Source organism: Chaetura pelagica, unplaced genomic scaffold (assembly GCF_000747805.2).
Source record: "Chaetura pelagica isolate M959 unplaced genomic scaffold, ChaPel_1.0 scaffold37, whole genome shotgun sequence".
Lineage (NCBI taxonomy): Eukaryota > Metazoa > Chordata > Aves > Apodiformes > Apodidae > Chaetura > Chaetura pelagica.
This window is the reverse complement of record NW_009954567.1, coordinates 1,168,820-1,190,914: the sequence shown is the minus strand read 5'-3', so window position 1 is coordinate 1,190,914 and position 22,095 is coordinate 1,168,820. Positions and strand designations below refer to the sequence as shown.

Sequence of the window (22,095 nt, the reverse complement as noted above, 5' to 3'; positions counted from 1 at the left end):
TCAAAAGAATAGAACAGGAACCTACAACTTGAAGCTGGGATTCTACTCCTATTTGTATATAAGAAATGACAGTGTTCCATTGTTGCATTTAAGATGCTAACACAGTATTCCTATAGTACCAGGAAAAGGCTTATGATTCCTTCCCAGATGAAATCCCTGTATCATAAATGCAGAAGAGTCATCTTTCCTCTTTTAACCCCAGTCCTACCTCCCTTGGAAATTTGCTCATAAGTTTATTTCATGTAAACAGAACGAGCTGACTGTTCACATTGATTATCCTGCCTAGTGGAGCAGAAGCCAAGGTTTTCTTGGCGTAGGCCTTCAGATACTTAAAATAATAGCATTCTTCATGGAAAAGTGCAATAAAATGGAACAGAAATAAAACCAACAGTGTTCTGGAGAAGTTTTTAAATGTCAGTAAAATGTAGTTGACTGGCTGTGTTTCTATGGAAAGAAAGGTGAAGGAAGGAGTTTCACTACACTTAAGAGCTCAATAAGATATGACCTCCTATTATACATTCTCAGATATTTCTGTAGAAGGTATTGCAATTGAAGAGTGGAAAATATAAGCTGTTCGCTATAAATGCACAGTACATTTCCATTCTATTGTGTTTTTGACTGCATCCATCTGAAATCACAGAGATTGCAAAGAAACAGGCAGAAAAAAATAGTCAATTTTATTTTTATTGCACGGTTTTCTCATGGTGTTTCCTGTGCTTTCAGATTTTTCACAAGAGCAAAATATTACAATTTGGAAACTGGACAAGCTTTTAAAGCCAAGATGCAGGTCTTCTGCCAAGCAGAATATCAGCTGGATTTTTCTACACAGATTCAAGAGAATTATATCTGCTTCAGTCTGTGTTGATGTAAGAACACAGAAACTAGCAAAGGGCCAGTGACAGTCTGGTAGATGTGTACAGTCGTCATTGATCTGGGGGAGGCTTCTCCTCCTAGTACCCTAATGGAGGGCCCTGAGCTGACCATTGCTAGTTTTGCTTGATGTAAAGATGAGAAGAGCTTGTCCCTGTGCAGTGGACATTGCAAAGATTTTTTTCAGATTCTGCTCTGGAAACTTTAGGCAGTCCTCCCACTCTGCAACTCCAGCAGCAGCAGAGATGCTACTATATAGCATGTATGGGCATTCTGCACCCCGTATCAACCTCTCTACAGCTAAACTGAGGCATGTAGATAGATGTGGCCAGTCTATGGCCTTATCACCAACACTGGCAGCTGAATCAATGTGGAATAAATTGCTGGAGAATCCCTTAAAATGGATGTCATTAATCTGGATTAGTAGCATATGAGCACACCTCATTATGTCATTAATAGTTCTGATAGTAAATTTATTAATCTATTTTAATGATACTCCCCCTTTTCTGTAGGACACCTTTGCACTGGGCTGCAGCAGCAGGGAAAGCTGACTGTGTGCAAACACTGCTAGAACTGGGGATAGAGAGCAACCCTCGAGACATCAATGAGAACACTCCTCTGACATATGCAATGTACTGTGGGCACACAGGGTGCATCAAGCTGCTGTCCCAGGAGAACAGGTAAATCTCACATATTGCCACTGAGTAGAAAAGAAATGTATTGCTTTTTGTGTGCCAGAAAAGGGTTTGGGCTCTAGGTGATGAGTGCTTGGTTCATATGCAGTACTCAGTTCAAGTTTCCACTAAAATAGCAGCGTTTGAATTAGTCATCTACTGAAGAGTCATCACTATGGTAACAGTGCTAGTCTGCTGATCAGCAGAGGGCTCTGAACCAAGATATCAGCATAGCTGTCTAAGTCACCTTAATGCACAAAATTTATCTTACATAATAACTTCAGCCCTCCATGCCTTCCACTTTTTTTTAAATCTCTGTGCACTAGTTGTGTGTTCATGTAATCAAACAGAGGGATAGACTGAACACAAAATCACCTTTGTCAGATAGATAATAGCATAAGTTTCAAGTTTTCATCTTCAAGGTAAGGGTTTGGAAATGTTTTCCTAGCCTTCTTTAGTTCTCTATCTTGATTGTCTTTTCATATTCTGAGTTTTTTTTCTGTTGAAAAGTGTAATACTTTTACCATTGCTTGTAATCTTTCTTTGTATTTCTCTTGTTTCAGCAGCTGTCATTTAATTCATTTCAGTTCTTCAACTTTGGTAAATGAACATGCACTTACAAAGACATTTATTATCACATTTCTTTCTGTTTTCCCCTCCTTTCCATCCAGCAGTTAGTATTATTTCCTCTGTTACGAATTGTGAGACCTGGGAACATCACCTCTTTTTCTTCTCCTGTACTCTGTCTATGGGAGGAGGTCTGAAATGTTGATTAGTCAAAATCTCATCTGAAAAACAATATAGCAACACCACTGCAGACAATTATTTTGAGAGATCTTGTAAAACTGGGCCTCTTTAGTACAGGCAAGACAAGGAAAAGTGGAAGGGGAGAGGAGAGGAGGGGAGGAGAGAAACAGGAGGAGGAGAGGGATGGAAAAGGAAAGGGAAAGGGAAAAGAAAGGAGAAAGAAAAGAAAAGAAAAGAAAAGAAAAGAAAAGAAAAGAAAAGAAAAGAAAAGAAAAGAAAAGAAAAGAAAAGAAAAGAAAAGAAAAGAAAAGAAAAGAAAAGAAAAGAAAAGAAAAGAAAAGAAAAGAAAAGAAAAGAAAAGAAAAGAAAAGAAAAGAAAAGAAAAGAAAAGAAAAGAAAAGAAAAGAAAAGAAAAGAAAAGAAAGAAAGAAAAGAAAAGAAAAGAAAAGAAAGAAAGAAAAGAAAAGAAAAGAAAAGAAAGAAAGAAAAGAAAAGAAAAGAAAAGAAAGAAAGAAAAGAAAAGAAAAGAAAAGAAAAGAAAAGAAAAGAAAAGAAAAGAAAAGAAAAGAAAAGAAAAGAAAAGAAAAGAAAAGAAAAGAAAAGAAAAGAAAAGAAAAGAAAAGAAAAGAAAAGAAAAGAAAAGAAAAGAAAAGAAAAGAAAAGAAAAGAAAAGAAAAGAAAAGAAAAGAAAAGAAAAGAAAAGAAAAGAAAAGAAAAGAAAAGAAAAGAAAAGAGAAAGGGAAAGGGAAAGGGAAAGGGAAAGGGAAAGGGAAAGGGAAAAGGAAAGCGAAAGGGAAGGCACTGTGCTGTAGTTACAGTCTTAGCAATGACTGTGCTATTGGAAATACTATTTTCCAAATATGACCTAATACAAAGACCACTTGGCTTTAAAGATCCCAACATGTTAAAGTCATTGTTGGCTCTTGCCTCACCATTAAGAATAATTATTCTAGAGCTGGTAGATGCTTATGCAAGAAAAGTTTGCTTGTTTTTTCTTTTCCTGATAGCTGCACTGAGCACACATTAGGATGAGTACAAGGCAATGAACCCTGTAATAAAGAGTGAAATAACACTGTCTCATTTGCAGTCTTTGTTCATTACAAGTTAGGAGTCCTAATTTTCTGTCTTCTTGAACCACCACTGTAAATGTGTCTGAATGGTATATACCCAATTTCATGGGCTAACACAGGAAGTATTTTTTTCATTATTTAGCAATAATGACTTCACACTTTGATTTCTACTCTTAGTAGATCTGAGCTAGTTCATCAGTTTCCCTCCCAGGACAACAGACTTCTAAAGAAAGAAGGACGATTCAGTATGCTGAACCACATTTTCTCCTGCAAAAAAAAGAAAGATAATCAGAAAAACAGTCAGAAGGAAAGAAGCAGAGAACGATATCCTAGAGAAGAGACCTCAGAAGTAGATGATATCATCACCACTTTTGATTGCATTATGGACATAAACTGCAAAGACATTCCAGATAAGTGTGTGACCACCACTGACTTCAAAAGAAGGAGCATGGACACAAAGTACCTCATACCAGAAAAGAAGCAAACAGAGTGTCAGGGACTTCTGGCCGTCAGAACCCAGAGCCTCCCCCCAATCACTGCGGGCAATTCCTTCCTAACTGCTTCCCAGAGCACAAAATCAAGCTTCTCCTCCAGCACTAGTGCCCACCATTTTGCATACAAGTCTCAAAAGAGTAGGAGTGAACACAACTTGCTGGACCACAGAAACAGCTGCCAGACTTTGTTGAATGATCCCTGGAACACAGACTCTAACCAGCTACTCTCCTACAAAGTCTGTACTCTGACCCCTTCAGACAAGCTGATAAATGGCTTAAACTCTGATAGATCTCACCATGTGCTTTTGTGCCCTCCCCGCCTTCCCTCACTTCCCAGTTCTCCATCAGGTAATTTCTTCCTTCTCTATTTCCCAAATCCTATTATTTCTACTGATGTGGCAAGCTGAGTGAGATAATAGGTAAGTCTGACATGTGACATTTCTATTTCTTAATATCTTTTTCAGTTTCTTCTCCCTGTATGTAATAGTAATTGCAGGTAGCATATGGACAGGACATCAGCTGACAGCTGAAGCAAGGTGCTTAGGTGGGGAAAATAAGAGATTTAAGGTCTGAAAAAAGCAAAAATGCAGGTAGTTAGGAAGCAAGAAAGGTATCTGAGCACAGTAAGTGCCTCCAGATTCTATATATGCTTTGTGAATTGCACATTAACACCCACTGCCATGCCTGATGCTTTTTGTCTGCATTTAGTCCTGGAATTAGATGTGCAAGGGAAGAGTAGGGCACTCAAAACTAACTTTGCTTGAGAGCTGCTTCTGGACCTAAGCCCACATGTGCCCTGCTGGACAGCTCTGCACCATGCCACTTTCCCTTATAGGCATATTGTGAGTCCAGGCTGTATCACAGAATCACAGAATTACCTTGATTGGAAAATACATTCAAGATCATCAAGTCTAACCATTAACCTAACATGGACAAGTTAACTGAACCGTGATCCTAAGTACTACAGCTATATGACTCTTAAATACCTCCAGAGATGGTAACTCCACCACTGCCCCAGGGAGTGAAGAGATTCTTCCTAACATCCAATCTAAACCTCCCATGGCACAGCGTAAGGCCATTACCTCTGTCCTATCGCTTGTAACTTCATTGATTAGACTGATCCCCACCTCTTTACAACCTTCTTTACATTAGTTGTAGAGACTGATAAGGTCTCCCCTCATCCTCCTTTGCTAATCCTCCCACCCTGAGTGCCAGCTCTTCGGTGTAATGTGCTGTTCTTATCGTTTCTCCAAAGCTGAATTCAAATTGTTAATTTTAAAGAGATGGATTACATGCTTCTGTGTTGTGGTTTGGAAACTGTACTGCAACAGTAATGAAGCAGAGCATTAGAATTCTGAAGTAAACTCAAAACCAGAGTTTGGCAGGATTTGGGATCTAGTATTTTCTTTGACTTACATCCATGTTTAAATGAATCTGGCTGGCTGGCCTGCATGCTGGAGTTTTCTTCTACATATCAGTGTCTCCAACTTCATCTCCCTAGGGATTAGTCTCATGCCAAAATTAAACACATCTAGCATGCCTTCCAACGCTGTAATACCCAACTGAAAGCTAAGCAAGCAAGAGCAATCCCCAAAGTTACCAGTACACCATTACAAGGAGTAAACATTACATAACAAGTTAATCTACCCTCACCCCAACAGACATGAGCTGTTGTATTTCCAGTGCAAGAGCAGTGAACAGAAACCCTGTCTGAAGAGAACCTTCAATTAGGTCAGGTCACTGTCTGAGTTTGCATGATATTGCTTAGGAGTACTGACTCATTAGCAAAAGGGATTCACTTACATCTGTAATAATGAAGTAGAGATGGCAATTTCAGAAGGACAAGTCATTCTACATGGTGCAAATAAAGGCTGGAAATCATTTTTCAGGGATGGATGGAGATGGAGATTTTTAAAAGTTCCTCCTCCTGAACATGAGCCCTAGTCTTTAGGTGTCACTCAGCTATTCACTCAACCATGTAAACACCAAACTCCCCATCACTAGCAAGGATTCTTCCAGCACAAACTCTGCAAGGCTTAGTTCTCATGTGGAAGTCAAGAAAACCTATGGGCCTTTTTACAACCAAAATGTAATAGGTAGAGTGAGGATGAGATATTTGAGATCATTCATGTTGATAGTAGGAGGAGGAATGATCTCAAACTGGATAAAACAAGCCTGAGCACAACTATGGTGAATTTTCTTGGTGAAATTAGCTGGACTATGAATACATTTGATGTGGAAGTAACTACCATGTTCATGTTATTTGAATGTGCTTATACATTTTTCTTAAGACTGTGGAATACTGGATGGTTAAATAATTGTTTGCTCTGGACAGGACAGGTAGACAGGTGGTTTTCTGTAAACATCCTATGATAAAAAGCTGCAGTCAACTCAGTGCTCCATGTTCTACACAGGGACTCAGTATAGGTCCAGCAGTCTACATGCATAAATGAGGGCAAAACCGTATAAATTACGGGAAATCTTCTAACTGTTACAATGGGAGCTGTCTTTGCATGTCCAAAGTAAGACTAAGTAATTTTACTTCTGGCAGTTTATTATCTTTCTCAGGAAAAAACAAAACACAACAAAAAAACCCCCACAAAAATCCCCCACCTGGTTCTTTGTGTACCATCTCCCTTTAACAAAACTTTCCAATAATAAAAAGATTCCTCAAAAAGGACTTGCACTGAAGCATGTGAATTAAAAGCTTGTAAGGAGGCAGAGAGTGTCTGACAGAAAATGCATTGCACAATCCAGATACTGTCTAACATTTCCTCATGATAAAAAGATCTGCTTGTCCCTCTTCACACCTATATGTGTGGTATAAATCTGTCTGGCCCTGTATTTAAAGCCACCTGACTTGCTGTGAATTAGAACTGCATTTACTGTATGAGCTTCAGGGGTTCCAGGTCACAGTCCACTGTGCCTGCAGGACTTAAAAGGATCAGAAGCAAAGTAAGTCTGGCTTCAGCCCAGCCAGCAGTACTGTGCAGGCAGCTCTCTCAGAGAAAAGCTATTTCCTGGTTGTTTTTTTCTGCAGGAGGCCTAGCTGACAGAAAAAACCAACATCTGGAGATTGAAGGACACTGAAGTGTTAACACTCCATTTCTCAAGTCATGATTGTGGAGGCTACTTGTAATATCCTAATCACTAAATATCCAGGGCAGGATTGTGGGTATCAATAAACTAAGGAAACTCAGTCTGAAAATTATTTTCCTAGCTAACACAAAGTGTTGATTGTCTTGCATGACTATGAGTTTTATTAAAGACAGAGCTACTTTTTGTGCTTACTGCTACTAAGGCAGCTGGCACATAGATGGGGATTTTTTGAGGTTTTTTTGTTCTGTGTTCTGTGCTCCTGGAAATGAAAGATGAAGCAATTTAGTAGCTGACCCTTAGCACTTACACAAAGGGGGGAGATTGCTGTGGGTAGCAGTGAGACTCACTTTACTATCATGCCACTGGTTTCGCTCGAGTTAACTACTTTGTCTTGCCCTCCACTGGGGAGAGCAAAGGTAGACTAAAAAACCTACAAAAAACTACTGTCAATATTGCAAGAATGCTTGCCAGCAACACTACTGAGCTGGCACCCACAATCTGAAGCATTTTGTATTTATGTCTGAGCACTGCTCGGCAATAACAAGAACATCTCTGTATCATCAACACTATTTCCAGCATAAATCCAAAACATTGCCCCACACTACCTACTATGAAGAAAATTAAGCCTCCTTCAGCCAAAACCAGCACATTTTCCACCCCTTGTTCCATACCATTTATGTTATGCTAAGGTCCCATACTATTCAATACATCATCATATATCCCCACCACCCTTCCCATCCTTTGATATAATACACAGATATAATTCCCTTGGTCTGTGGAATACCCCAGTAAAATGTCTGTAAAATGTCCACAAAATATCCACTGAGTTAATTTAGGCAATAACCTTAGGTGATGTTGTTGCATGGAATTACTGGGCACCAAAGTCAGGTGAGGTCAGTGCTGCACTTGCAGTGCTTCTTTTAAGGCTTGTCCTCCATGGGTTTGGGGGGTTCCTGCTATAGTAGTTCCTTCAATGTGCAATTCAAGTCATGGGTTAAAATGATTGATAGATATTTCCATTAAAATCTTCACCCCTGGTCCCTTTCGACCAGACCACAGGGTTTAACATTGCAATGAACTCCTTCCCTTGCCCCTGCTCTGGCTTGGACTTACCCATGGACTGCAGTCCCGTAGCGGTGTACCTGCTCTAAGTGAAGCCTTATCTATGAACCACAGTCTCTTCAGGGGTATACTGGTTGCTGCACAGACTTAACACACAGCCCCAGTCACTTTGAGGTGCACCTGTTGCAGCATGCTCTTCTCCATGAGCCACAGTGCCTTCAGAGACATACCTGCTCCAGTGTGGCCTTACCCACAGCCACAAACCCTTCAGGAGTAAACCTGCTCCAGCACGGCCTTACCTAAGGCTGCTGTCACTCGGGGTGTACCTGCTCTGCTGTAGGGTTATCCATGCTGCCACGCTTTGAGATGCTCCAGCATGACCCCACTCACAGCCACTGATGCTTCAAGACCCATTTCTACAAATGTAGTATCCAATTACCCTTACATGGACCTAGCTACTGGACCATGGACTACTAAGACCAATTACTGTATTATATGATGCTTCAAGGTATACCTTTTAAGGCCACAGTCCCTTCAGAGGTACACCTGCTGCAGCATGGACATAACCATGGCCACAGATGCATCAAGATGTACCTGGTCTGGCATGGGCTTACCTATGGCCACAAACACTTTGGGATGTTCTACATGGGCTCATCGAGAGGTCACGGTCTCTTCAACTCACTTTCACCCCAGAGTTCCAGCCCATCGTGTACAGCAGTGCAGAAACAGCAGTGATGCCCTGCCCATCTGCCAGCCCAGGCGCATGGCCATTGGTGTTATCAAAATGTCTCCAGGTGCAGCAGAGTAAGATGCTAAGAAGTACAGCAGTATAGTAAGAATAGAATTATAGAATCATTATGTTTAGAGGAGACCTTCAAGATCATTGAGTCCAACCGTAATCCAACTACCACAACCACTGAACTATATTGTGAAGTGCCACATCTGAACACTTCTTGAACACCTTCACGGATGGCAACTCCACCACCTCCCTTGGCAGCCCATTCCCAACCTAAACCTCCCCTGGCACAACTTAAACCCATTTCCTCTCATCTTATTGCTAGTTACTTGGAATAAGAGATCAACACTGGCCTCTCTACAACCTCCCTTCAGGTAATTGTAGCAAGCAGTAAGATCTCCCCTGAGCCTTCTCTTCTTCAGACTAAACAACCCAGATCCCTCAGCCTCTCCTCATATGACATGCCCTCCAAGCACCTCACCATCCCCATTGCTCTTCTCTGGGCAAGCTCCTGGACCTCAATGCCTTGTACTGTGGCATGCAGAAGTGAACACACTACTCAAGCTGTGGCCTCACCAGTGCCAGTACAGGGTCATGATCACTTCCCTACTCCTGCTGGACATGCTGGTTTTGATACAGACTAGGATGCCATCAGCCTTCTTGGCCACTTGGGCACACTGCTGACTCATGTTCAGCCAGCCACCCACCAGTACTCCCAGATCCTTTTTCCACCAGGCTGCTTTCCAACCACTCTTCCCCTAAGCCTGTAGCATTGCTTGGGGTTATTGTGACCATAGTGCAGGACCCGGCCCTTGGTGCGGTTAAACCTCATTCCATTGACCTCAGCCCATCAATCTAACCTGTCCAGATGACTCTGCAGTGCCTTCCTACCCTCAAGCAGATCAACACTCTGTTCAATTTAGTGTTGTCTGCAAACTTACTGAGGGTGCACTCAATCCCCTCATCCAAATAATTGATAAAAATATTAAACAGAACTGGCGTCAGTACCAAGCCCTGGTGGACACCACCTGTGACCAGCCACCAGCTGGATTTAACTCCATTTATCACAACTCCTTGGGCCTGGCCATCCAGCCAGTTTTTAATCCACCGAAGAGTCCACCTGTCTTTGCCATGGGCTGCTAGTTTCTCAAGGAGAATGCACTGGGAGGCAGTGTCAAAGGCCCTACTAAAGTCTGGGCAGATAATGTCCAGAAACTTCCCCTTATCCAATAGGTGGGTCACCTGGTCACAGAAGGAGATCAGGTTGGTCAAGTAGGACCTGCTTTTCATGAATCCATGCTGGCTGGGCCTGATCTCACTGCTATCCTGCACTTGCCACGTGAGCTCACCCAAGATGAACTGCTGTGACCTTCCCCAGTACTGAGATCAGGCTGACAAGTCTTAATTCCCCAGATCTTCCTTTCAGCCCTTTTTGTAGATGGGTGTCATGTTGGCAAGCCTCCAATCATCTGGCACCTCCCCTGTTAACCAGGACTGCTGATAGGTGATGGAGAGCAGCTTGGCAAGCTCCTCTTCCAGCCCCCTCAGCACTCTTGGGTGAATCCCACCAGCCCCCTAGACTTGTGAGTGTCCAGGTGGCATAACAGGTTGTTCACTGCTTCCTCCTGGATTATAGAGAGTTGCTGTTGCTCTCCACCACTATCAGGAGTTTGAATATCCTGAGGATATCCTGAGGATATCTGACTATTAAAGACTGAGGCAAAGAAGGCATTCAGCACTTCAGCGTTTTCCTCATCCTTGAGAGCAGTGTTCCCCCCTGCATCCAACAAAAGGTTGACATTCTCCTTCACTATCTTTTTGTTGTTAACATTTGGAAAAGTCTTTTTTGTTTTCCCTCACAGCAGTGGCCAGGTTGAGTTCTAGGTGTGCTTTTGCCTTTTTGCATGACCTAGCCAGATCCCTGTACTCTTCTTGAGTTGCCTGCCCCCTCTTCCAAAGGCAGTAGACTCTCCTTTTTTTCCTGAGTCCTTGCAAGAGATCCCTGTTCAGCCAGGCTGGTTGTCTTCCCCGATAGCTCATTTTGTGATACATGGGGACAGCCTGCTCCTGCACCTCTAAGACTTTTTTCCAGCCTTCCTGGGCCCTTCAGGACTGTCTCCCATCCTTACTTCACCAAGAACTGAGAATTCTGTCCTTTCATGGTCAGTAAGCCCAAGACAGCCTCCGACCACCACATCACCCAGCAGTCCTTCCCTGTCTCTAAACCGTAGGTCTAGCCATGCACCTCCCCTGGTAGGTTCATTTACCAGCTGTGCCAGCAAGTTACCTTCCACACGCTCCAGGAACCTCATAGATTGCTGCATCTCTGTTGTGATGTATTTCAAGTAGATGTCTGGTAAATTGAAGTCCCCCATGAAAACAAGGGCCAGCAACTTGGAGACTTCTGCCAACCACATGTAGAATGCCTCATCTTGGCTGGGTGATCTGTAACACACTCCCAACAGAATGTCTGCCTTGTTGGCCTTCCTTACCTATAAGCACTGGACTGTACCATCACACTTTTCAAGTTCTATGCAGTCAAAACACTGCCTAACATACAGTGCCACTCCACCACCTCTCCTTCCCTGCCTATCCCTTCTGAAGAGCTTATAGCCATTCATTGCAGTACTCCAGTCATGGCAATCATCCCACCATGTTTCTGTGATGGCAATTATGTCATAGCTGTCCTGGTGCACAGTGGCTTCTAGCTCCTTCTGTTTCTTGCCCATGCTGCATGCATTGGTATAAATGCACTTGAGCTGGGCCTTTTTAGCACCAGCATGCTGTCCTATCCCCCTCCCCCTTCAAGTCTAGTTCAAAGACCTTTCTATGACCCGCACCAATTCATGCACAATAATCCATTTTCCCCTCTAAGAAAGCTGAACCCCATCTGTTGCCAGTAGACATGGTGTTGTGTAAACCTCCCTGTGATCAAAAAACCTGAAATTCTGTCAATGGCAGCAGCCTCTGACCCTTGTGTTAATCACGTGTTTTCCTGTTTCTTCCAGTATACCTCCCTGGATGGAAGGGACTGAGGAAAACACTACCTGTGCTCCCGATCCTGGAGCCAGTCTCTCCAATGACCTGAAGTCCTTTTTAATTGCTTTTGGACTTCTCTTGTAATCTCGTCACTGCCAGCTTGGATAGCCAAAAGCAGCTAGTAGTCTGAGGGCCACACCAGACCAGGGAGTTTCCTTATAATATCCCTAACCCAGGCTTCAGGGAGACAGCTTATGTTGGCATTATCAGTATGGTATAGTCCAACAGGAGGCAGTTCTTGGCCAGGAAAGGGTAGAACAAAGCTGATGAGTGTGGCTTTTTCTTTCTCAAACTGAAGGACTGAAGATGATTATGCTTCGCACTGTTGTTTTGCTGCCAGATATCCCCATTTATGAAATAAACATGAAAAAAAAACAACCTCCCATCATCAAAGCCATAATGGTACATATATAATAAGCCATTAGTTCTCAGCATAAGCATCATGAAAACAATATAACTCAAATTGCACTAATGGGAGCAGCAGGCTTGAGTCTGCTATTTTGGAATTGATATATTTGTTTCTTTGTGCACAACAGATGTGATGTCTGTAGAATAAATTTACCAACTTTTACACCCACTTTTTAGTCACCCCGGAGAAATGTTAAAGACTAAATAAAGAGTAAAACATGGGGAAAGGAGACTAAAGAATGTTTCTTTTAGACACATCTCATCTATAATAGATGGGCTTTAACCCAGACCTCATCAGCATTACCCACGGAGCCCAGTACATTGTTCCAAGGTCTATAAACTTTACCCCATGCTGAGCTGAAGGCTGCACTATAACATGGGATTTTGTCTGATAAATACCATTTTAGCTCCTTTCACACAGAATCCATTTAGTCAGTAACAGTTACAGCAGTCTTGAAAACTACTTCAGGGTATCTCTAGGAAACTGTTCTACAACTATTTTTCTATAGCTTTACCTTGCACAGTCCAGCAATGCTTAAGTATTTTCAAGTACCAAAAGTGACCCAAGTTGCAAAGGCAATTTATATAATTTCATTTCTTCAAACTGCTTAAGATGTCCCTCTGCATCCAGCCTATGTCTCCCTGTGCCAATAGAGCAGATGCTTGCCCTGCAGTGAGCTATGCTGAAACACCATGGTGGATGAGTAGCTGCTTGGCAAGACAATTTGAGGCTCCTTTCAAGGCTCACCTCAGATCTGGGGATAACAAAAAAAGAAAAATTTGAGGGATTCAAACATCACAAAATAAGATCAACTCAGGAAATGGATCTAGCGAAAATACTGATTTGGTGCTTGAGTTTCTACTTTTTAAATAATACTTGATGTGTAATTTATGTAATTAAATAAATTGCATCATCTAAGAGAGCATTTTTTTTATGGTACTAAACCAAAGTAAACTTAAATCATAGCCAATGAAATGCCAGTTAGACAATTAACCTTTCATTTTCCAGTTATCTGTTCTTCCTGGTAAAAAATGAGATTGCCATAAACACAGTTTAATAAGACTCAGTATCAGCTTATAACAGTTCTGCTGTGTTTTAATATGCAGCATAACCCTCTCAAAGCTCATCTTTACTGCTGATTGACTTCCACCAGTCTCATTTTCCAACCAGCAGCTGAACTCCATTTGTGCTGTAGTACTTGGAAACACTAAGACCTTATTAGAGAAGTTTGCAGACTAAAGCTTTGATTCTGAAATAAAATCCATTTAGTTGAATATTTCTACAAAAATAGTATCCAATTAGTCTTACATGGAACCAGCTTCTGGACTGTGCATGTTTTAAGACCGATTACTATATTATTTGAGAGCAAGTAATAAGGGTACACACAAAGGTTATAGTAAATGAGTTACTTTTTTAATTAATGTAAAGAGAACAAAAGGAACCGTTTTTTTCAGTCAGTGATTTCTTGTTATTAAATAGTTCTGAAAATTACTATGTAAATTGTCTTCTTTTATAGAAGCCATAGATCTACAGTGCACCATATTACTTACAAATATTTTCATATGGTAACAGTTTATCTTTTTGTTTTACAGGTAAAAATTTTCAACACATGTCTGTAGACCAGCCCAAAATAAAAAATCTTACTCCTGTACAAAACAGCCTGGGTCCTATACCCAACCATTGTGCTCACAAAAGTAAGTACAAGTAAGTCTCAGTTACACCATGATACTGGTTGCCTCCATCACTGGCATCTGAGGGCTTGAGACAGGTTCCATGTGCTTTTTCACAGCATCATAGAATGGCTGAGTTTGAAGAGTATCGTTGGAGACTGTCTAGTCCAATCCCCATGCCCATAGAGAGGTTACCAACAGCAAGTTGCTCAGGATCACATCCAATTAGGTTTTAAATACCTCTAAGATATTTTTCCTGTGAGGAGAAGCTGAGGGAACTGGGATTGTTTAGTTTGAAGAAGAGGAGGCTGAGGGGAGACCCGATTGCTCTCTACAACTATCTGAAAGGAGGTTTTAGGGAGGTGGGAATTGGCCTCTTCTCTCAAGTAAATAATGACAGGACAAGAGGAAATGGCCTAAAGTTGCATTATGGGAGGCTTAGACTGGATATTAGAAAGAATTTCTTTACCCAAAGATTGGTTAGATAGTGGAACAGGCTGCCCAGGGAGGTGGTGGAGTCACCATCCCTGGAAGTACTTAAAAGAAATAGAGATGTGGTGCTTAGGGACATGACATAAGCACTGAAAGGGTAGATTAGGTGATGGTAGGGGGATTTAGGCTATGGTTGGACTTGATGATCTTCAAGATCCTTTCCATCCAGGATGATTCTGGGGACTACACAACTTCTTTGGGCAACCTGTTCCAGTGTTTCATCACCCTCAGAGAAAAAAGCTTCTTTTTACCTGATTGTGCCCATTGACCCTTTTCCCTTCATAGGATACCACTGAAAAGAGTGTTCATTACTCTGCTCAATCAGGCATTTATATGTATTGACAAGATCCCCAGAGCTGCCTTCTTTTCTTAAGGCTGAACAGCCCCAGCTCTTTCAACCTCCCCTTTTAGGCTGGACACTCCAATCCCTTAATCATCATTGGACTTGCTCCAGTATGTCCATGTTTTTCTTGTACCGGGGTACCAGCACTGGGACCCAACACCCCAGATGTGTCTCACCAGTGCTCCCACAATCTGCTGGGAATGCTTCTCCTGATGCAGCCTCAGATGCTGTTGGCTGTCTTTGCTGCAGGGACACATTGCTGGTTCATGGTCATCTTGTCTGTCAGGGTCCCCAGGTCCCTTTCTGACAAGCTCCTTTTCAGCTGCTTGATCCTCAACATGGATTTGTGCAGGGAGTTATTCCTCCCCAGGTGCAGGACTTCATGTTTCCTTTTGTAAGAGTCTTGTCCATCCATTTCTTCAGCCTGTCAAGGTCTCTCTGAATGGCAGAATGCTCATCTGCTCTATCAGCCACTCCTCCATTTCATATCATTTACAAACTTGCAGAAGATGCACTCTGCCCCATTGTACAAGCCACTAATGAAGATATTAAATAGTATTAGCCCCAGTATCAATTTGGGTGGTATTCCACTAGTGACTGGCCCAGGTCCAGCTGGACTGTGTGACCACAACCTTTTTCTCCAATGGGTTTGATAGAGTTGGCCTAGTGGAAGTGATGTACACTGTGATGTATACAGAAAAAAGACTGGTTCTACATTTGTTTTCCAATGCAGAGGTGACTGGAATTCTCGCAGTCACAGGAGTTTTCATTCTAAGTTTCACTCTCTATTGCATACGCCTGTATGACTCTGGTAGCTTCTCTCAGGGGGCAGGACATGATGTAACATGGTCACTTTCAGGATGTAAAGAGATGGATGACAACATCCTAATGTCTGTATGACAGAGAAAGGTTCCACATGTGAGACAAAAGCGAGGATAAGGAATGACTGCCTGCAGACAGCATGAAAAATACCATTACACTGATTTTTCTTTCCTTTTGCAAGCAAAAACTTGAGAGAAAAAGGATAAGAACAAGATCATAAGGTTTAAAAAAAAAATTGTCAGTTTCTGAATGTTACATAGATTAAAATATATTCTATTTCTTTGTGTCTTAAGCATGATGAATAACAAGCTTTTACATGAGAATGGAAATAATTAATTTCTCTCATTCTAAGAGCAACTGTTTTGGGTAGCTTCTGTAGCATGGGAGCTAATATAAAGGGATTGAGAGAGCAACAGCCTATATTTCCTCTGCACTTTCAGCCATCTTCTCATTCCCAAGGCGAAACGAAGCAAGGTCCCGAAGAGCAAGGAGCCCTACCCCACTCCCACAACTCCAGCAGAGTGTCAAGACTTACTGAGTGTTCCAGGCTGAATCCAGCCAGCAACACTAGCCCTACTCCAAGCAGTGTCCTGCCCTCACATTCCTAGGCTCTGCTAAGCACAAATCCCCCAGTGTATTTTGGATGAGGATTTGCAGTTTACTATTTATTATCCTACACATCAGCTAGGTCCTAAAGCATTCACATTTCAGAGCTAGATTTGAGATTCATTACCTCTTATGATCTGAGTTTCAGAAGCAATTCTGCAATTATAATAAGATTGCTGAAAACGAAACAGCAGAGGTGGCTTTATAGGGAACATCAGTTGGGTAGGGGAAACAGAATCCTGCACTGCTGCTGCACAGTAAATATGTGAAGAAAAAGAAAAGTAGAGATATGTGGAACGCTGAGATGGTATTCTCTGCCTTCTCAGAAAAGAAAATAATCCAAATTCTCTCAAAACCCCAGCTCCAAGTCTTCTGTTTTTAAGCTTTCCAATAATGTTCTCTGTCTCTTCTACTTAAAACATAGTTGTAAACAAAATCCTAAAAAAAAATATTTCATAATCACTTTTTCATGTTACTTGCAGGAATTTATACAAACATCCAGGATTTTAGCTCTATAGTCTCATGCTAAAAAAATGCATTTTACAACGGAGATACAATTGTAACAATTAATAATCATGTTTTAATTAATGCAGCACATTTATCCACATGCCATTGCTCCTTGAACATGATTTCAAGCCAGTAAAAGAAAAGCAAAGTTATTTGTAAATGAGATGACATTTCTTCTTTGATAACACAAATGACACATTTGATCCTGGAGCTTTCCAAGTAACTGTTTCAGAGCCAAGAGTTCTCCTATCACTCATCCAGGCCTAAAAATATTACTGTTCTGTACACAGCCTTTATCCAAGCAAATGGCTTTAGCAATTAAGTTTGAATGTAAATACTTATGTTTCTCTAATATTTCCATTATACAAGGTGAGAAATGCAACAAAGCCAGTGGGGGGGGGGGGAAGCAAGCTAGGACAATAAAAGAAACATAAATTAGAAAGAGAACTGAAACTACTCAGAGATAAAGAGAAGAAGAAACATCTCCGCAAAAAAAGGAAGGGCAATGAAAAATAAGGAAGAGATGCTTTACTCTCTAAGCAAAAATATCTAAAAATACAAGTTAGAAAGAGGATAATAGGAATGAAACAGTAGCCTAGGAAAAGACTACTTGAGTGACTTTAAAATACAGTTTTTAAACTGCTACTCCCTGTATGTTCCTAGGGTCAAAGATGTCCCTCACATGACTCCTTGATTAGCCTCAGCACAGCCTGGCATCTCTGTTACTCTGCACCCTGCTGCTCTAGTCCCAGCACACCATTTCTAGCTCATTACGTGACTCTGCCAAGGACACCCAGAAGACAGGCTTACAGCTATCACACACCACTCACACAATGCCAGAATAAATTTCCAAACAAATATGGAACTTCTAGAGGACTCTGCTGCTATCACTCTTCATGTGGCTTAGAAGGTCTGAAGCCATGGTGAGATTTGTTGAATGAAGGAAAAAAAAAAAGAGAGTCTATTTCTGCAGGTCATTTACCAGTATTTTCTGGGGATCAGTTGTTTGGTTTTGCTCTTATTCATCATGAGTTGAATTTTCTTCATTCCCAAGCAAAGGATTCTACAAAGCATCTTACCCTCTGTAGAGGGCTGTCGTGGCCCATTGATTAAAAAAGGAAGAGAATATAAGAGCCATACCTCTACTGGAGCATATAACCCTCTGGCAGTGGCTGCCTGACAGCCTTGTTTTTAATAGCAGCCACTCAAGAGTCACTACTGAATGGAAAAAGCTCCTTGAATCAGTAGCTCTTACTCTCTCAGGAGGTCTTCAGTAGCTGACTCTGGACTCTGAACTTCAGTATTGGTGCTTTTGCTGATGTTTAGCTTCTGGATGTGTAGCACCTAGCCTTAAGTGTTCTGTCTCACAGACCCCAGTGCTGGGCCCAGGCTTGTCATACCAGTCATTATATGTATTATTACAAACCAGTCCTGATGTCCTCATTGAATATCCTAAACTGGGTACAGTACATAGGACTAGGTAGAAATGCATTTGATTGACACACCAATTTCAGTGAATTCAAAGCATTCCATCATGTGCCAGGAAACAAATGAGCTCATTTATTGTGTTTATCCATGCCTGATTTGCACAAACTTGACATGAACTAAAGCAAATTATTAATATTTTTGTTGGGGTTTTTTTTCATGGAAAGGAGAATTAAGTGATTTCCTGAATTTCTGAACATGAATGAACCATGAATATGGCACATGAATTACCAAACATAACTGAAAGCCAGGCAGATGTAGTGCCTGCTCAGGCCATCACAACATGAATTTTACTGAAATTAGCATGAAAATTTAACAAACAAACAAACCTACCAATTTTTAAAATCCTCTCTATAAAGATTTTATTTGCCTCAAACAGATACCTGGTGAGTCTTAAACAAGTACTGCTCCTGATAAATAAATAATGAATTATGAAATCAGTATAAGGTACATGGTACGGGAGAATCTGGCAAGAAGAAATTCAGCCTCTTCTGCACTATGTATGTAATAAAAAACTACATACATGCAAAGCTCTTTCAGAGAGGTAACATTTGTTTTCACTAGGGCCAATTTCTGGCATTAATTGCACACTACATGGATCTACAGACACAGAAGGGCTTGCATGACACAACTGGTGTGCTTCTGCTTTGCAGAGGCATGGAAGCTGCAGAGTTTCTTCTTGAACTTGTTCAGTATATTTCTGACTCAGGCACTGTGTCTGTCCTTGGGCACCTGTAGGACTGTCACTTCCCTAGCCATTTATTTTCCATTTACATTTGAAGCCTTGGTGTTTGGGCTTGCTTTTTTTGTTTTCCCTAAGTGTAGTGGTTTGCATTTGCCTGAGTTTTGTTGTCTGTATTTCCTACTGTTTCTCCAATTCATCGAGGTCGTTTTGGATTGCAAAACTCTTCTCTGGCAAAATTACACCTTGAATGCCTTTTTCCATCAGGTGTGTATCCACATTATAGTAATGGATCCACCTTATTTTTAATGAAAACTTGTGACAAATTTTAATAATGCTTCCTTATTAAAATAACATCATTTTTCACTTCTGCATCCACTCCACCAGTGTCCCAGTTGCTCTTTTTGATGTTGCTTGATGAGCAGCAACAAGGCAAGCTCCATCGCTTCCGTGATTCACTTCCCAGAAACACCAACTGTGGGCAGGATTTTTGGTATTCAGGAATTTTTAGGTTAGGTTAACTGACTTCAAATTCGTTAAGTCTTCTTTACTTGTCTTTTTATTCTACAGTCCTCAAGAAACTATTCTACCCATTGGTTCCTTAAGTGTGCTAAACGTTCAGTTTGGTTGGGGATTTTTCTTAACATCAAAATTGACTTGTCCAGTTTATCTCGGATGCATTGACTGCCATACTTATTTAGTTCATACCACTTGACTAGGTGGTTATTTCTAATAAAAATCAGTTCATTTTTCAGTTTATTAAAAGAGTCCAAATCTAGATTAACTTCAGATTAGCTTGTTGAATTTACACAAGATTTTCACTGGGTTAAGAGAAATACTCCTCTCCATTCCTCATTTCTGTAGAATTACCCTGAACCTGCACCAGAAAAATTTCTGACAAAGATTATGAAAAGGGAATAATCAAAGGGGGTATCAGGAAAAATGCAAGCATGAACACTCAAGTTTTTGTTGGAATTGACTAGGAAACTTGATGATAATGTCTGGCTGCAATGGTCACCTTTTGAGCAGAGTGCTCTGTAGCAGAATTCCTACTGCATGTAAAGAACCAGGGCATATGCATGTTACCAATCTGAGGACAAGCAGTAGGTTCAGAGAATGATTTTTAATACCTGACCACTAGAAAGCCAGCAAAATACATAGAGAATCCAAATAACTTTCTGGAGGCTGCCATGACTAGTAAAATGAAACTAAAACTAGAACATCTCAGAGGAAAACATTAATAGCCTCTCATATGCTCATTACAACAGATGCAGATGGAACGAAATCACAGGTGGAACAAGAATGCCACCAAGGGAAAATTAAGATGAAAAATTTCAAGGGAGATTCTGTAGCCAAAACAGAGATGGTGTTAACTCCAGTAGGGAACTGTTTATATGGTTAAACGGAAAACCTGAACTGTTTGTATACAAAGAGCTTGTGGGTAAAAGGGAGAATTATATTAAAAGAAGCTAATGCAATTCATAATAAATTTCAAGGCAGAGAAAAATAGGTTTACAGTTAAAGTTTTGAATTCTCCTTTTAAAAAATTAGGAAATTAGTGAGTTGACTGAATGAAGGAGCTTAAAGATTTCAATTCAGAGAAGACACAGAATTATGCTTATTTTAAAGCACTGCTGAGTGTAAGGTGTACATTAAGGATAATCTAAATCCACAGTTTCTTAGAAGATTGCTGATACACATGCGACATATGACACTTGTGGCACCTGTGTTTCAGCATGAGTTTTAGTGTACTACAGGGTAGTGGGCTACTTTGGTGTCTTTTGACCTACAGAGCATGTGGGGACCTGCCTTCATGATTGTGCCTAGAGCAATCCAGACACAGTGTCCTATGTTATTCCATTTCATCTACCTAAGATTTTAAGCAGAATTTACCCTGGGTAATAAAACACCCTCCCACAAAGGTTTTTAATTATATATTCTCAAGAAACATCTCTATTTCAGCCAGCCTGTGGTTTTAGATGACAAAATATCTTGTGGAAATCTCTCCAAACAGACCAAGTCTCCTTCAGACAAACCATAGATTCTCAGTTAATCAAAAACCTCTCCAAACAGACCGAGTCTCCTTCAGACAAACCAGAGATTCTCAGTTTATCAGAAGTAAACCTTTGAACTTACCAAATCTTATGGATCACCAAACACCAGGTAAATAGCTTAATAGTGGAGTTGTTTTCTTTAGCTGAAGATAAGCACTGCCAGGCTTTAGCAATTCTTTACTCATATTTTGATCACATTATTCAAATGCAGTTTTCAGCACACACAACTCAAGACAAACAACACTTAAGAGAAATTAGCAAAATCATTTGTAAAAATGTCATGTTTTTCACCTTCTGTGCACTCTTTCTCTTTTTCTTTTCCCTCTAGTTCAACTACCATCTCAGGGTGCTAAGAAGTTTAAGTCCCTGCCTTTAGATCCCCTAAGGACTGGTGCAGTTATTCTCCCACCAGCCCCAACCTCCAGATCCCAGAAAAAGGGACATTCTCAGAGTCATTTGCTCTATTCTTTCTTGCCTGGTCTATCAGGAGACCCTCTGAAACCAAGCCGTGTCCTACCTGCTATCCCAAGCCAGAAGAAATCTAATCCAGCAGAAGAGCTTGAGAAAGCTTTCACCAAACCAGACACTCTAAATTAATTCATTGCACCGGTCTCAATCAGTTGAAATATAGCTAAGAACGTGTTACATAATAACTGTACAGTAATATCTCATAAATATGCACTAAAGATGCTCTTGTTCATGGGAGTGTAAATGAACAAAAACCAAGAAAGGGTGGCACATCACAAAAGCTGTACTGTGTATTCACATAGGCATTTTCATTCAATGTTTAATGAGCTGTAAATCTATTTTGTGAGTGGAATCCTCATAACATGCAATCTTGTTGCAGCAATGTGCTGTTAAACCCTTCTTAGAAAACAGAAACAAAAAGCAAGGTTTTCTGCAAGATTTAAAAGTCAGAATTAGGGAAAAGTAAATTGTTAGGGATTCTCTGTAAATGCAAAGGTGCTGATTATAAGGCTGTGTGCCATCAAAAATACCTTTTTAAGATTAAAACAATAAGATCAAAATAAAAGGCAGTTTTAGAAAATGAGGGATTTTGGCTCTTTGTCTTTCACATATTTAGTACGTTATAAGTTTGTGGGGTTTGTGCGTTCAACAAGATTTTAAAAGTGCAACAAAACACTAATCCCTGTGGGACAGAAGGGGTTATAGCACACACTGTTCAAAGCTGTTCAAAGCACTAAAAGATTTATGTCTCTCTCATTTAATTCTT

General features: G+C 40.8%; 1 protein-coding gene across 1 annotated transcript in view; it reads left to right on the top strand.

Moving 5' to 3' along the window:
* ANKRD55 (ankyrin repeat domain 55) overlaps positions 1 to 21,458 on the top strand; it is a 51,323-nt gene extending 29,865 nt beyond the window's left edge. Inside the window, exons 8-11 of the mRNA XM_010005402.1 lie at positions 1,383 to 1,550; positions 3,539 to 4,203; positions 13,793 to 13,894; positions 21,190 to 21,458. Of these exons, the coding sequence (XP_010003704.1) occupies positions 1,383 to 1,550; positions 3,539 to 4,203; positions 13,793 to 13,894; positions 21,190 to 21,458 (1,204 nt within the window). The remainder of the gene's footprint in view (positions 1 to 1,382; positions 1,551 to 3,538; positions 4,204 to 13,792; positions 13,895 to 21,189) is intronic.
* The last annotated feature ends 637 nt before the right edge of the window (positions 21,459 to 22,095 follow it).